Source organism: Palaemon carinicauda, chromosome 7, assembly GCF_036898095.1.
Source record: "Palaemon carinicauda isolate YSFRI2023 chromosome 7, ASM3689809v2, whole genome shotgun sequence".
In the NCBI taxonomy this organism is placed as follows: domain Eukaryota; kingdom Metazoa; phylum Arthropoda; class Malacostraca; order Decapoda; family Palaemonidae; genus Palaemon; species Palaemon carinicauda.
The window spans coordinates 155,752,551-155,767,606 of NC_090731.1; the positions used below are offsets into that span (position 1 = coordinate 155,752,551).

A 15,056-nucleotide genomic window follows, 5' to 3' on the forward strand; every position below is an offset into this window, starting at 1 on the left:
GCAATCGAGAAGCGTTTAGGCTTCACCCTAAATGGAGCGGTTTGTGCCTTGAGGTTCAACTTTCTCGCCAAGAATGAGAACCCTTCGAAACCCTGGCCTAGGACTTTAGAAGGCCCTAACCTCACGAATCTAGTGGGTCAGGAACAGGAAAGCCTCCTCTGCCCGGTTAGGGCTCTCAAGGCTTATTTGGCCCACACTAAGAGCGTGAGGGTTGCTTCCAACTCCTTATGGTGTTCAGTGAAGGATCCTCAAAAACCCCTGTCAAAGAACGCTTTGTCCTTTTTCCTGAGGGAAACTATTAGGGAAGCCCACCTCTTTTGTGAGGAAGAAAACTTAGCCCTGTTAAAAGTACGGGCTCACAAAGTAAGGGCCATTGCTGCTTTGCTGGCATACTGGAAAAATATATCAGTTAAGCAGATCATGGACGCAACGTTCTGGAGGAGCAACTCTGTCTTCGCTTCTCATTACCTCAGAGAGGTAAGAGTGGACTATGACAAGTGTTATACCTTGGGCCCATACGTAGCTGCGGCTTCTGTATTAGGCAAAGGAGTTACTACCCCCACTCAACCTTAGTTTATGTACTTGTACAGTATATGGGTTTGTGGTTTTTATGGTTGTCTGAGGTCCTCGTCTTGTGGTACGGTTCCCTCAGTCCAGATAGATAGTTTATATCTATTTCTGCAAGGTTAGATGGTTAGCTTTAGTAAGGTTGCAGGTTTTTATTATATGGGAAGGTAGTTTTCTGAAGTCTAGTCAAGTTGTTGGTCCTACCCCTTTGACAGACTCGATTGAGTTGTTTGCAGCGTAGCAGGTCTACTCCTGGCTGAACACTCCTAAGGGAAAGCGACTCTAGAGGCAGTTACCTTTGAAGTCAGCTACCTTAGCAGGTAAGGAATCAAGGTGTTTGTTCTCCTACAACTCTTTTGTTGTTTCCCCAACTATGTTTTTCTGTCTGTTTCCCTCCTCCAAATGTGTGAATCAGCTATATATATATAACTGCCAGGTAAGTTCTATTCATAAAAATGGAGTTTTTATAATAAAACAAAGTTTTATGAATACTTACCTGGCAGTTATATATATATTTTTAAGCCCCCCCACCTCCCCTCAGGAGACAGGTCGGGGAAAGATAATCTGAGGAACAGAAAACGGGAATGATTCCAAGTACCACCCTGTAAGGGTTGTTAACCATCTAACCACACAACCACCACAAGGAGGTTGCCGCTATTTTCGATTAAATTCTGCCGCAGTCGGAGACTCAGCTATATATATATATATATATATATATATATATATATATATATATATATATATATATATGTATATATATATATATATATATATATACATATATATATATATATATATATATATATATATATATATATATATATATATATAACTGCCAGGTAAGTATTCATAAAACTTTGTTTTATCATAAAAACTCCATTTCTTTACTGGTCACCATTAGGGTTTTTACAAGATTAAGATGATTTTCAGTCCTATGTTCAATATTTTGGTCTTTCATCTTATGAAAAAAAAATTGTACAATATCTTGCTATAACTTTCGTTCGGAATGATGTTTTGTGCCAGTGAAATGGCTTATCCATGAAAGTTGGGCATACTCTCATCCTCAATACAGTTATGACGCCATATAACTTATGATCAATCAATGAGCATTCTCTTGATTTTGAGAGGAGACTCCCTATATTTAACACCTGGTCATCTGTATAAAACAGCTGCCCGAGGGGTTAGCAAATGGGAGCATCTGTTCTCCAGAGCTCATTTTTAGTTAGGTAGTGTCATCTCTACAAGTTTTGTATATAAACAAACTTAATCTGCCTAACTTGTCTTGACATGATATTCTTTAGGTCAGCAGTTTACAGTATAGTATTTGTTTCATATTTAGTGATAAGCATTCTCTATTGGAAAATTCTGGGTTGGAAGATATTCAGAATTCTTTGAATTAACATTGTTTGTATGTGGTGTATGATAAGATAACAATAAATATGTCTGTATTCAATAACAGAATGATACTATAAAAACTTGAAAGTACAGTTTTATTTATGCCACTCCAAAAAAGTATTATTGCAGTACATGTATTTTCCTTTATTTACCTGAAACCTCTTAGAATATGTAGCTTAGAGTACACTCTTCAAAAGAATACTTCAGATTCTGTATACTATATTCTAATTCTGGTGTTTTTGTTTAGATGTATTTTCATTTATTTAAGTTTGGTATTTCTACTTGAATATCTTGAAGGCAAATGAGATGATGGGGCTTTATTGAAAGAAAAAAAATATTTATTAGATTAATGTTATTCCGTTGGTACTGTATTCGTCATTAAAATGTACTGAAATGTATTATGGTACCTGAATATTATATCTACTATATTTTTAGGCCTTGTTAAATTTTATTTTATGAATTTGATCACTTATTTCAGTTGAAGGAGGATCTTCGAGGTCTTAACCTCCATACAGTTTGTGAAGAAGCACGCTGCCCAAACATTGGAGAGTGTTGGGGTGGCAATGAAGACAATGTAGCAACTGCTACAATAATGGTATGTTAAAATTCTTCAATGTAATGTATCAATTATTTTCTATATCTATAAGAGTCATACATACTGTACATTACTGATATAACATATGGATAGTTTATGGTTTACTACTTTGTACACTTAAAAGAAGCCTATTCACTGCACTTTATTTAGAACATAAAAATCCTAAAACTAGCAGAAGTAATACATACATACATTTAAATCTGTCTAGCAAACAAAAGGGCTCTAAATAACAGGAATTTATAAATCGTGCTGACAGGTTGGACCATCTGCTTTTGGAGGATTCAACAAATAGTATGAAGTGTCGCCAAGCCGATATTGTTTACCATAGAGCACCATAGGTTGCATTGCTATTCATATCATATTAGGGGATAAGGCAATATGACTGAGGAAGAGTGGAAATTATTCTAATTCTTTAATGTTAGTGGTCGAAAAGGGAATGCTTCGACAGGGAAGCAAGGTGAACTCCTGGTAAGTATTGAAGTGATAAATCTTATTAATAAAATTCCATTTGTTCCCACATGAATGCAAACCTTCGTCCTATAATAGGAGTATGATTTCAGCAAAACTGGATACGTGTTAAAACGTGATGGCCGTAATTACTGCTGGGTGGTGGGGCTCCCACCCGACTGGCTACTGAGCCATCTGATAGTACGGACATACGACGTACTTCTGGGACCCTCAACTGGCTATTTGAACTTGAGCTTCTTCTTTTAGGTAATTATGTTAGAAGATCATCATCAGTAAGGGATATTTAGAAGGAAGAACGGATTTGCAATGGTTTTCTGATAACTACATGTTTGACAGTTTCTTGTGCAAACTTGCCGATATCCACATTCTTGTCTATATTAGACAGCATTTCTGTTTATTCCTTCGCTTGTGTAGCCTTGTGACGACAACGTATTCCTAAGTAGTTGGTAATCCTTAGAAATTGATGTGAACCATCAGGGGAAAAAGGATTTATGGCCACTGAGTGTGAAGAAGAATTCAATGTCTTCCCATTCCCAGAAAGGGGCTAAGGATTTATCACTTGGCTGTGCCCTCTCTTCATGCAGTTACTGTGAGTTCTTATCTGTTGGAGCATTGTCATCAGCCAAGACGACACTTAGGAGAACTTCAAGTTCCTCCTGCACTTTTACCTTCGGTTTCATGTTGTCAGTCTGAATAGATAGGCTCCATCCATCTTTTTTCCCCTTTAGGGACAAAGAGGTCCAAAGACCGATCGATAAAAGTAGCGTACGTGTGACTCCTACTGTTTCTCTCCCCATGGTCATGGAGAGACAGTACTGCTCCAAGAGTTCCCTTGATGCAATGCAGGAGACTCCTGTGCTAACTTTTTCATCAGTTCGCACTCTCTCCCTCACCTGTTTGCATAACCTTCAGAGAGTGCATCTTTGTAGTCTAGTGAGGCCATAGAATTAAGAGTTCTGATTTCACAAGCATACCACAGAGATACCTAAAGACTTCACTAGATCACCTCGTGGTATCCCCATGGATAGGTTCTGGAAACTTATCATGTGCTGGATACCCATGTATATGTTCTGGGAACATATCGTGCTCTGGATTCATGCATACTAGATCCTCTTTCACTGGTTCCTCAAGAGCGAGAATTCAATACATGCACCAGATCACTACCTGCACATGATATTCTTTATGAGATCATACTACACTCCAAGACTAGACAACAAGGAAGACATCCAGGAAGACCAATTGATAGGAGTCCCCCTCCTGGATGATATTTCTCACTTTCAGGTGAGAAAGAGAGAAGCAGTGCATGCTAAGAATTGTCCCATTGTGAACAAACATTGGTACACAGCACTTTTTCAACAATATGTTCTTGCTTCGTTTACAAGGTGATAGGGTACGTATTCTCCCCTGTATGTAGATAACCCATTTTTCATAATTTCCATACATACCTGCCACAGATATAGGTTTTCCTTGATTGTCGACCAGTTTCTGCTCGTAATCTAGCCTAACACCGGTCGCATCTTCATGCCCAGGTCGTTAGAAGGTTGACGGGAGTCATCACTTTTGCTTCTGTACAGGATGCAAGTGCTTTGATATTTCATGGGATAATAAACCAGCCAGATTGGTTATAGGGATTTCCTCTCTCCTAAGGATACATCTCCTATAAAAGGAAGGTGGTTTGTATTCATGTAGGAACAAATCACAGATTTTTAAAGTAATTTGTATTTTCATATCTATACAAACCTTGGTCTTTAAAGTAACGCTTCTTGAATCAACCACCCCGCAAATCATACATTAAGGTTAAAAGTGGCTGCTCAATTTTCTGTTCGGTGGACGAGGCTTATCTGCCACCCGGCAGTAACTACCACACCTTGTTATAAATTCAACACTCGTATCTAGCTTTGCTGATAGCACATTCTTATTAGAAAGACACAGGTTTGTACATTATAGTTAGGAAAAATACAAATTACAATACGTTGAAAATTATATATCCTGTATTTGTGGTAGATTGCCTTTGATTAAAGATCTTAATGCAGAATATTCAAACAAACTGTCAAAAACCATGCCAAAATACTGTATAAGATGTCTAAAACAACTAAATGAGACCACAATTAGTATGAGGAACTAATTGAAGGTCGAACATAACAAAGAGATCAGAAGGTAGCGACACCAAAATGGCCGCCAATATACCCGTAAGGGAAGGCATCATGCAAAGCGGCTGAGACTAAAAACAAACAGGATTATAAAATTAACGTGTGTCGCTACCCAGATTAATCAAAACAGGCAATTATAATATTGAACTTGGGAGCAGGGATCTCCAAAACGTCCTACATCTTTAAAAACACCGAAACACAAAGCTACGAAAACAACACGTCTGAATCCCACTGGTGCTAGATAAGGAATGAGGGTAGAAGTGTGTTAGTCGTAGTAGAGGGCAGTAGTTGGATGTAGAACGGCACCTCGTAGTATCGGGGGATATTGAGGAAGAAGAGGACTAATTGGTAAGGGACCTCTGGTAGTGGTTCTAACACGCCCCAGTTACTATACCGACACTCTTTTAGAGTGAGCGAGCTGGGTTTATTCCTGGCATTCCATGCAACTTTTTCTCTGGTATTTTTAGCAGTATTTGTACATTAGAAATGGTGCTTTAAGGAGCATTTCGCGGAGCGACACAGATCAAGCCCAGAAATAGATTTTTCCTTCGTCAAAATCACTTTTATATCAATGACTTATAAGCTTTCACCTTTGCACTATGTATTCAATTCAATGCAGTGGCAAATGTAAGTTCATGGAAGGCTACTGTATACATTTTTTGCATTGAAGGCTTAAGGTGCAGCAATTTATGTATTCATGTTCTCTTTTCTAATCTTGCATGTATACTATCAGACTATACTTAGTCCTTTAATGTTTAAGTAAGTACTTTTTCTGTAAATCAAAACAGTATTTATTAGTAGATGTAAAAAGAAAACTAACAACTACAGTACATGTATCTGGATTTTGGATGGGGCTCTTTTGAGATTATAGGGGCTCCAGCTCAAATCCAGATTTGTTCCGTAACCGAAATACAAACCACGCTATTTACAAAGGGTTACCTTTTAGCATAGCTGAAATGGCGAGCCATTAGAATTTAACGAGGGTGTATTACCCCCGCGCTAGTTAGCGGGGGGGTAGGGGAGTGGTAGCTAGCTACCCCTCCTCCCCCTCACACACAGGTGAATACTCACTTTCACTTTTGGCTCGGACTGTGACAGACGTCTCTGTCTTGGTCCTCTCTTGGCAGCCATTGTTTGTTTGTCTTTACTTAATCGCTTACTTTTCATTTACTCAATATGTATGTAAACATGTTTTCATGTTTGTATATATATTTGAGTATAGAAATAAGTAAGTTTCCTTTTCAGATTTGTGTGTGTAGTGTACGATATCTACGTGGAGTCCTGCGGCAGTTAGGCCACCACGGCGTAATTTTATGGGTGGCGATCGAGTTTGACTTATGTCTTTCTCTCTCTCTCTCTCTTGAGGTCGTTCACCCTTTTACTACGTTTTACTACGCCCTTGTAGCTTCCTTTCCGTGTGGGGGGTTGCTACGCCGTACGTTTGTCTCAATTAGTTATGAATCTAATTGTAGTTGTTTTTTGTAGAACGATTCCTTTCGGGGTTTTCGTTCTTTCTTTAGTGTTCATTCTTTTTTTTAAATTACATTATTACATAGTTACATAATTATAATTGTTATAATTCTGTTTTGGTTACAGCTCTCCTTCCGTGAGTGTAAGTGGTTGTGAGGGCACGTGCCTGTTGTGTAATTCTTGTTCCTTTCCCTCGGGATTCCTCTTCGGAGCCTTCCCGGGGGAATGAATGTGTACTAATATTATTTGTTTTATTTTTTTACAGTTACCGATCTAGTTCGTTTCTGTAATATGGCAACGGTATGAGCTGTCTGGTTGAGTCCTGGGGATTCGGCTGTTGCTGCCTCCCCCCTTGTTTTTTCGTCAGGGGCGTGTCTCCTTCTACTGGAAGTACTCCCGTGTCGACGGACAGCTCTCCAGTTCATTTTAGAACTCTCAGGAGGCTTGCCTCCTTGGGCGGGTAACTTTCCTTCCGAGGGAAGTTTTTCCTGTCCAGGCTTGAGATTTTCCCCTTTTGGGGGGTTCTTCTCTTGCCTTTTTTTTCGTGCGACCATGCTCTTGGTGCTGAGCGGTCGCACCTGCAGTTTCGCTCAAGGGGCTGGGCAACTGCAGGAGCTCCTCTTCGGAGGATTGCTCCTTTTAGGTCACTGGCTGACCAGTCTCTTCCACGTAGTGTTTCTCTTTCGTTCGCGAGAGAGTACACTCATAGAGACTCCTCTTCGGAGGTTTCTTCTGTTGCGGTTGCTGTTGGCCTCCCTCGCCGTAGGCCCACCGTCTGCCTCGTCGTAAGGGCCTCTCATCTCCCTATAAGGGTGCTTGAGGCGCCTTTTTGGATCTCCGTTTGCAGCCTACAACTCCTTTTTCTCGATCTTCCGCCTTGGTGCAGATGGACAGCAGTCTGATCTCGTCTTCCGACGGGCAACGGTCTTCCCGACGGACAACGGTCTTCCCGACGGACAGCGGTCTTCCGACGGACATCAGTCTCCCGGCGGACAACGATCCCTTCGGGGCAAAGGGTTGCCCCCACGGGGATTCTTCCCTTGCGTGTCAGGGTTTCCCTGCGCGCCCTTCTGCTGTGTTCTCTCCTGCTCCTGCTCAGTGTTAACACACAGGCGCTCTTCTGCTCATCAGCGCTCTCCTGTTTGTCAGCGCTTTCAAGATGATCATCCCTGCTGTTCCTGTTGGTTCCTGTTACGCGCCCACGTTCGCCCTCACGATCTAGAACTTCGGTTCAGGTCGGGGTCAAGGACTCTTCTTCTATGCACAGGCTTCCATGCGTAGCCTTCTGCTCGTCAGCGATCATCAGCTCGCCAGCGATCACCTGTCTCTCGGCGATCTCCGGATCGCCCGCGTGTGTTACAGCCGGCACGCCAACGTTCTCCAACACTTCTGAAGGAACATGGTTCGCCAGCTACTAGCTCACCTGCGCATGCTGATCGCCATCGCGCGACCCTCAACTGCGGATGCTGATCGCCATCGCGCGACCCTCAACTGCGGATGCTGATCGCCATCGCGCAACCCTCAACTGCGGATGCTGATCGCCATCGCGCGACCCTCAACTGCGGATGCTGATCGCCATCGCGCGACCCTCAACTGCGGATGCTGATCGCCATCGCGCGACCCTCAACTGCGGATGCTGATCGCCATCGCGCGACCCTCAACTGCGGATGCTGATCGCCATCGCGCGACCCTCAACTGCGGATGCTGATCGCCATCGCGCGACCCTCAACTGCGGATGCTGATCGCCATCGCGCGACCCTCAACTGCGGATGCTGATCGCCATCGCGCGACCCTCAACTGCGGATGCTGATCGCCATCGCGCGACCCTCAACTGCGGATGCTGATCGCCATCGCGCGACCCTCAACTGCGGATGCTGATCGCCATCGCGCGACCCTCAACTGCGGATGCTGATCGCCATCGCGCGACCCTCAACTGTATGTAGATAACCCATTTTTCATAATTTCCATACATACCTGCCACAGATATAGGTTTTCCTTGATTGTCGACCAGTTTCTGCTCGTAATCTAGCCTAACACCTGTCGCATCTTCATGCCCAGGTCGTTAGAAGGTTGACGGGAGTCATCACTTTTGCTTCTGTACAGGATGCAAGTGCTTTGATATTTCATGGGATAATAAACCAGCCAGATTGGTTATAGGGATTTCCTCTCTCCTAAGGATACATCTCCTATAAAAGGAAGGTGGTTTGTATTCATGTAGGAACAAATCACAGATTTTTAAAGTAATTTGTATTTTCATATCTATACAAACCTTGGTCTTTAAAGTAACGCTTCTTGAATCAACCACCCCGCAAATCATACATTAAGGTTAAAAGTGGCTGCTCAATTTTCTGTTCGGTGGATGAGGCTTATCTGCCACCCGGCAGTAACTACCACACCTTGTTATAAATTCAACACTCGTATCTAGCTTTGCTGATAGCACATTCTTATTAGAAAGACACAGGTTTGTACATTATAGTTAGGAAAAATACAAATTACAATACGTTGAAAATTATATATCCTGTATTTGTGGTAGATTGCCTTTGATTAAAGATCTTAATGCAGAATATTCAAACAAACTGTCAAAAACCATGCCAAAATACTGTATAAGATGTCTAAAACAACTAAATGAGACCACAATTAGTATGAGGAACTAATTGAAGGTCGAACATAACAAAGAGATCAGAAGGTAGCGACACCAAAATGGCCGCCAATATACCCGTAAGGGAAGGCATCATGCAAAGCGGCTGAGACTAAAAACAAACAGGATTATAAAATTAACGTGTGTCGCTACCCAGATTAATCAAAACAGGCAATTATAATATTCAACTTGGGAGCAGGGATCTCCAAAACGTCCTACATCTTTAAAAACACCGAAACACAAAGCTACGAAAACAACACGTCCGAATCCCACTGGTGCTAGATAAGGAATGAGGGTAGAAGTGTGTTAGTCGTAGTAGAGGGCAGTAGTTGGATGTAGAATGGCACCTCGTAGTATCGGGGGATATTGAGGAAGAAGAGGACTAATTGGTAAGGGACCTCTGGTAGTGGTTCTAACACGCCCCAGTTACTATACCGACACTCTTTTAGAGTGAGCGAGCTGGGTTTATTCCTGGCATTCCATGCAACTTTTTCTCTGGTATTTTTAGCAGTATTTGTACCTTAGAAATGGTGCTTTAAGGAGCATTTCGCGGAGCGACACAGATCAAGCCCAGAAATAGATTTTTCCTTCGTCAAAATCACTTTTATATCAATGACTTATAAGCTTTCACCTTTGCACTATGTATTCAATTCAATGCAGTGGCAAATGTAAGTTCATGGAAGGCTACTGTATACATTTTTTGCATTGAAGGCTTAAGGTGCAGCAATTTATGTATTCATGTTCTCTTTTCTAATCTTGCATGTATACTATCAGACTATACTTAGTCCTTTAATGTTTAAGTAAGGGATTTTGACGTAGGAAAAATCTATTTCTGGGCGAGGGACCTGTGCCGCCCAGTGAATAAGCTCCATTTAGCACTTATTCTTAGGTAATTTACTGCTAAATATACCAGAGAAAAAATGTAAAGGAGTGCTAGGTTAACTAGCTCGCTCACCTATTGGTGTCGGTATAAAATTGGGCGTATAATCCAGAGGTCCCGCACTATTTAGATTCATCCACGACAGAAACCCCAATAGAGGAGAGCTGTTCAACCTCACTCAGTACTACTAACAATGCATCCGCTCAGAACCCAACTCCTTAGCACCCAAAGTTTGGGGACTCCAAGGGAGAGGAGCTGGGAGGGTTCACTGGGCGGCACAGGTCCCTCGCCCAGAAATAGATTTTTCCTACGTCAAAATCCCTTTTCTGGGCTCGAACCTGTGCCGCCCAGTGAATCTATACAAGAGAAAATGTCACCAAACTTGCAAAATAAAGGAAAAAACATAAGCGTAAGGGAAATACAGGATGCTTTTAATCAGAGATGAGTACCAAAAAACAATTATAAGGGTATCTTAAATATGAACATAAATCCAATAAGGTAGGTATAATAATGCCGTGAGTGATAATATATACAGATACTCAGGAGTATAACAATTTACAAATATAATAACAGTATTCAGGTGCGAGACCAACGAATACAATAGGGTATAAATGAGGCAGGTAAGAGGGAGAGATAAAGAGACAAGGCATTAACCTGTGAGTTACCTGGGAGTAACTACGCTCCCTGCGGCTACTGTAGAAAATTTTAGGGCTTCCAAATGTTTAAGGTAGTGTTTCTTGAACACTGACAGTGATTTCCACCCTGTATACCTGGAAAGGTCTGTAAAATTCATGTGGTGAAAGAAGTTCACCGAGGTAGCAACCGCCCTGATATCATGTGCAAGAGGAAAAGAGTCAGGGTTAGCTTGTTTAATAAAATACAAAATTTGTTGCCTGATCCCTTTAATAGTAATGGTACCGCCTTGTTCTCTAACGAATAGAGGCCCCGAGGAGTTAGAGGAGGTCCGGGATAAATAAGACCTAAGAGTAGTAACAGGGCACAGAGACGGATCTTGCGTGAGGGGAACAATTTTCCAGGAGGACCATCTGTTTTGAGGGTCTTCGTTCTTAGCCAAAAAGAATTTGTTAGGAGAAAGAAGGACCTCTCCCGAAGGCAGGAAGTCAATATGACCCGGGTCTCTCGACAAGGCTGCCAATTCAGAAATTCTTGCCCCGGAAGCCAAGCTCACCAGGAAAAGTGTTTTCCTGAGAAGGGGAATGTAATCACAAGAACTGTTAATGGTATCAGAAGCCAATTTGAGTACGTCATTAAGGAACCAGGTCACCGGGGTAGGACGAGTAACCGGTTTCAGTCTGGCACAAGCTTTCGGAATTGAAGCTAACAAAGAGTCGGTTAAGTCTATGTTAAAACCCACTAGGAAGATCTTTTTCAGAGCCGATTTAATAGTGGTGATAGTATTGGCTGCCAGACCTGATTCTAATAAAGATCTAAAGAAAGTGACTGTAAGGTTCAAGTTCATACAGTTCACGTCTGAGTCTATTAAAAATTTTGCCAACTTTTTAACTGCAGAGTCATACTGGCGGATGGTGGAATCCCGTTTATCCGATTCTAGGAACAAGGTGTTTTGAGGATCAATATTGGCACCATGCATAGCCGCAAACTTCATAAAGTCCATAAAGTTAGGGCGCTCTGAATGTTTGAGAAAGCGTACACAACGCGTGTTTGTACTATCTGAGACAGAACCGGATTGGGTATCGGGTGAGGGTATAGTCTCAACTCTCGCAGGAGAGGATACCAGTTGCTCTTGGGCCAGTTGGGTGCGACCAAGGCTACTTGTCCCTTGAAGGATCTCAGTTTGTCTAGAACTTTCAGCAAAAGATTCACCGGGGGAAAGAGATAAATCTTTTCCCAGGTGTCCCAATTCTGTGACATGGCGTCTGTGGCGTAAGCCTGAGGGTCTAGATTGGGAGCCACATATACTCTCAATTTGTGGTTGGATTCCGTGGCGAAGAGGTCCACTTGGAGACCGGGAACCTGAGAGAGAATCCACCGAAATGACTTTAGATCGAGTGACCATTCCGATTCTAGAGGGGAGGTCCGGGACAGGGCGTCTGCCACTACATTCCGGACTCCCGCCAGGTGGACAGCTGAAAGATGCCAACGGTTCAAGGCTGCTAGGGAGAATATGGCTACTAGAACATGGTTCAGAGGCCCTGACTTTGACCCGCCTCTGTTGAGGCAGCGGACCACCACTTCGCTGTCGAGGACCAGACGAAGGTGTTGTTTCTTGGGAAGAGCGAGACGTTTCAGGGTTAGAAGAACTGCCATGGCCTCTAGCACATTGATGTGAAATTGGCGGAACAAGGGAGTCCAAAGACCTTGAACTTTCTTGAGCTGAGAATAGCCGCCCCAACCTGATAAGGATGCGTCCGTGTGAATGATTAATTTCGGAGGCGGAAATCGAAGGGGAACTGACTTTGACAGACTGTTTGCTCTTGTCCAAGGAAGAAGTCTTTCCCGTAGAATGGGAGGAAGGCGGTCTTTCCTGTCCCGGAGCTTCCGGTTCGCCCTCGAACGCCAGACACGATTGATATCTTTCAATTTTGCCTTCAGAAGAAGATCCGTCACTGAGGCAAACTGAAGGGACCCCAGAATCTTCTCTTGGAGTCGTCTGGAACTTACTTTGTCTTTGAGAAAGCGTTTGTTGTTCCTTGCAATCTCTAACCTCTTGGGTCTGGGAAGACACAGAGTATGAGATATAAGATCCCATTGCAGGCCGAGCCATTGGAACTTCGATTTTGGAAGAAGACGGGACTTCTTGAAGTTGATCTGGAAGCCTAGAGATTGAAGATAATGGATGACTTTGTGAGTGGCTTTTAGGCAATTTTGGGAGGTGTCTGACCAAATGAGCCAGTCGTCCAGATAGGCTACTACTTGAATCCCTTGATTCCTGAGTTCCTGAACAGCTACTTCTGCTAACTTTGTGAAGATCCTTGGGGCGATGTTGAGCCCGAAAGGCATCACCTTGAAGGAGTAACTTTTGTCCCCTAAGCGAAAGCCTAGGTACGGACGGAAGTGTCTCGCTATCGGGACGTGATAATAGGCGTCTGTAAGATCGATAGAGGTGGTGACGGCCCCACGGGGAAGTAAGGTCCACACCTGCGAGACGGTAAGCATTCGAAACTTGTCGCATTGAATGGACAAGTTGAGAAGGGATAGGTCTAGAATCACTCTTCTCTTGTCCGAATCCTTCTTCGGGACACTGAACAGCCGACCTTGAAACTTCAGGTGTTTCGTTTCTTGTATGGCGTTCTTTTGTAAAAGATCCTGGACAAATTCGACCAGGTCCGGAGTGGAATGTTGACGAAATTTGTTCGGAGGAGGAGGTCCTTGAATCCAACTCCACCCCAGTCCCTTGGAGATGATACTGAACGCCCAGGGACTGAACCTCCATTTGTTGCGGAAGGCATAGAGCCTCCCCCCTACCTGCTGCACCTCAGTATTGGTTTGAGGAGTTGCCTCCACGTCCGCCTCGGAAATTCTTTCCTCTGCGAAAGGCTCTTCCCCTGCCTTTGTTCTGGTTAGAACCACGGTGGTAGCCTCTACCTCTACCATAACTCTGGGAAGAGCTACGAGCCTCGTAAGACTGGTTAAAGGCAGGAGAAGTGGAGGAGGCACCAGAAAGCTGGCTCTTAGGGAGCAGAACGGTGACATAGTCATCCGAAGGAGCCTGAGAGGTGGAAGGCTGTGCAGGGACAACAGGAGATGGGGGAAGAGGCAGCCGGAAGTTGGACGAACCCCTCTGCTGTTGCCTGAACTGGGTGGAGGTATATGGACGAAGCTTCTTCCTACCCCGGGCTTGATAATTTGCGGGGTCATATTTGCGTTTCGGGGTCAAACCCCAACGGGCTTTAAGGCTCTGATTAACTCTAGTGGCCTCCACCAAGACTTCCTCTACGAGATCCTCGGGGAAGAGATTTGAACCCCAACAGGAGGACCGGATGAGCTTATTAGGTTCATGCCTAATCGTCGCCTCAGCTAGGACATGCTTGCGACATCTGCGTTTAGCAGTAGCGAAGTCATACAGGTCATAATATAAAGACTGTAATGTAGCCTTGTTGAGAGACTTAAAAATACTCTCCGTATCGTAAGTCAAGGCTATCGACTCCGTGGATGTGGCCAAGTTTAGAGTACGGCCCACACGTAGGCGGGAATCATAATCCTGTTTAATGAGGGATTCCGGGAGACGGGGAAGCCTCTCACTAAACAAAACTGAGGCACAGTCTGCTGCTAGCTTGCCAGAGGTAAAGGTGGTATGGACGTTGTCCCAACACTCAATGCCTGAAGGAAGAAGGAGGGAGATTGGATCCACCTCTCGGATGGGAGGCAAGGGCTTCTCCTCCAGAGCATATTGGAAGGCAAGCTCTGCCACCTTATTGACGCATGGAGTCAAGGTGTTCTTGTCCATTAAGAACATCGTAAAAGAGCTTTTATAAGGCGTCAGTATGGTGTTAGTGCAGCCGATGTCGTTCAAAAATCTGGCCCAAACAGATTGGGCTTGCTCTTTAGGGAAGATGACCGTCTCTTTGGGGACCTTGTCTAACCGAACTAAAGCTTCCTCGGTAAGCCTGGCATAACCATGAAATGGAAATGCCAGACCAGGAGGAAAGAATTCAAAGTCCTCTAGAGGACGAGTGCCAAGGCCCTCCAAAGTCAACATTCCGTCTGAGAACGGGGAATGAAGAGCCATACGCCAAGGGTTGTTCTTGGCAAACGGCGGGAGCTTAGAGGCATCCGGGATGAGAGAGCTTTGGACTCTCTCCGGAGCTCCTTGCTCTAAAGCCCCAAGTCTCTGACCGATGTTAGAGAACATCGTGTCCATCTTAGAGTGCATCTCCGAAACCAACTTTGCCTGCATCTCCGACACGATGC

The 15,056-nt window shown here is 43.7% G+C and overlaps 1 protein-coding gene across 1 annotated transcript in view; it reads left to right on the top strand.

Moving 5' to 3' along the window:
* Positions 1 to 15,056, top strand: part of Las (lipoyl synthase, mitochondrial) — a 69,262-nt gene that overhangs the window by 11,976 nt on the left and 42,230 nt on the right. Inside the window, exon 4 of the mRNA XM_068377035.1 lies at positions 2,441 to 2,557. Coding sequence (XP_068233136.1) covers positions 2,441 to 2,557 — 117 coding nt within the window. The remainder of the gene's footprint in view (positions 1 to 2,440; positions 2,558 to 15,056) is intronic.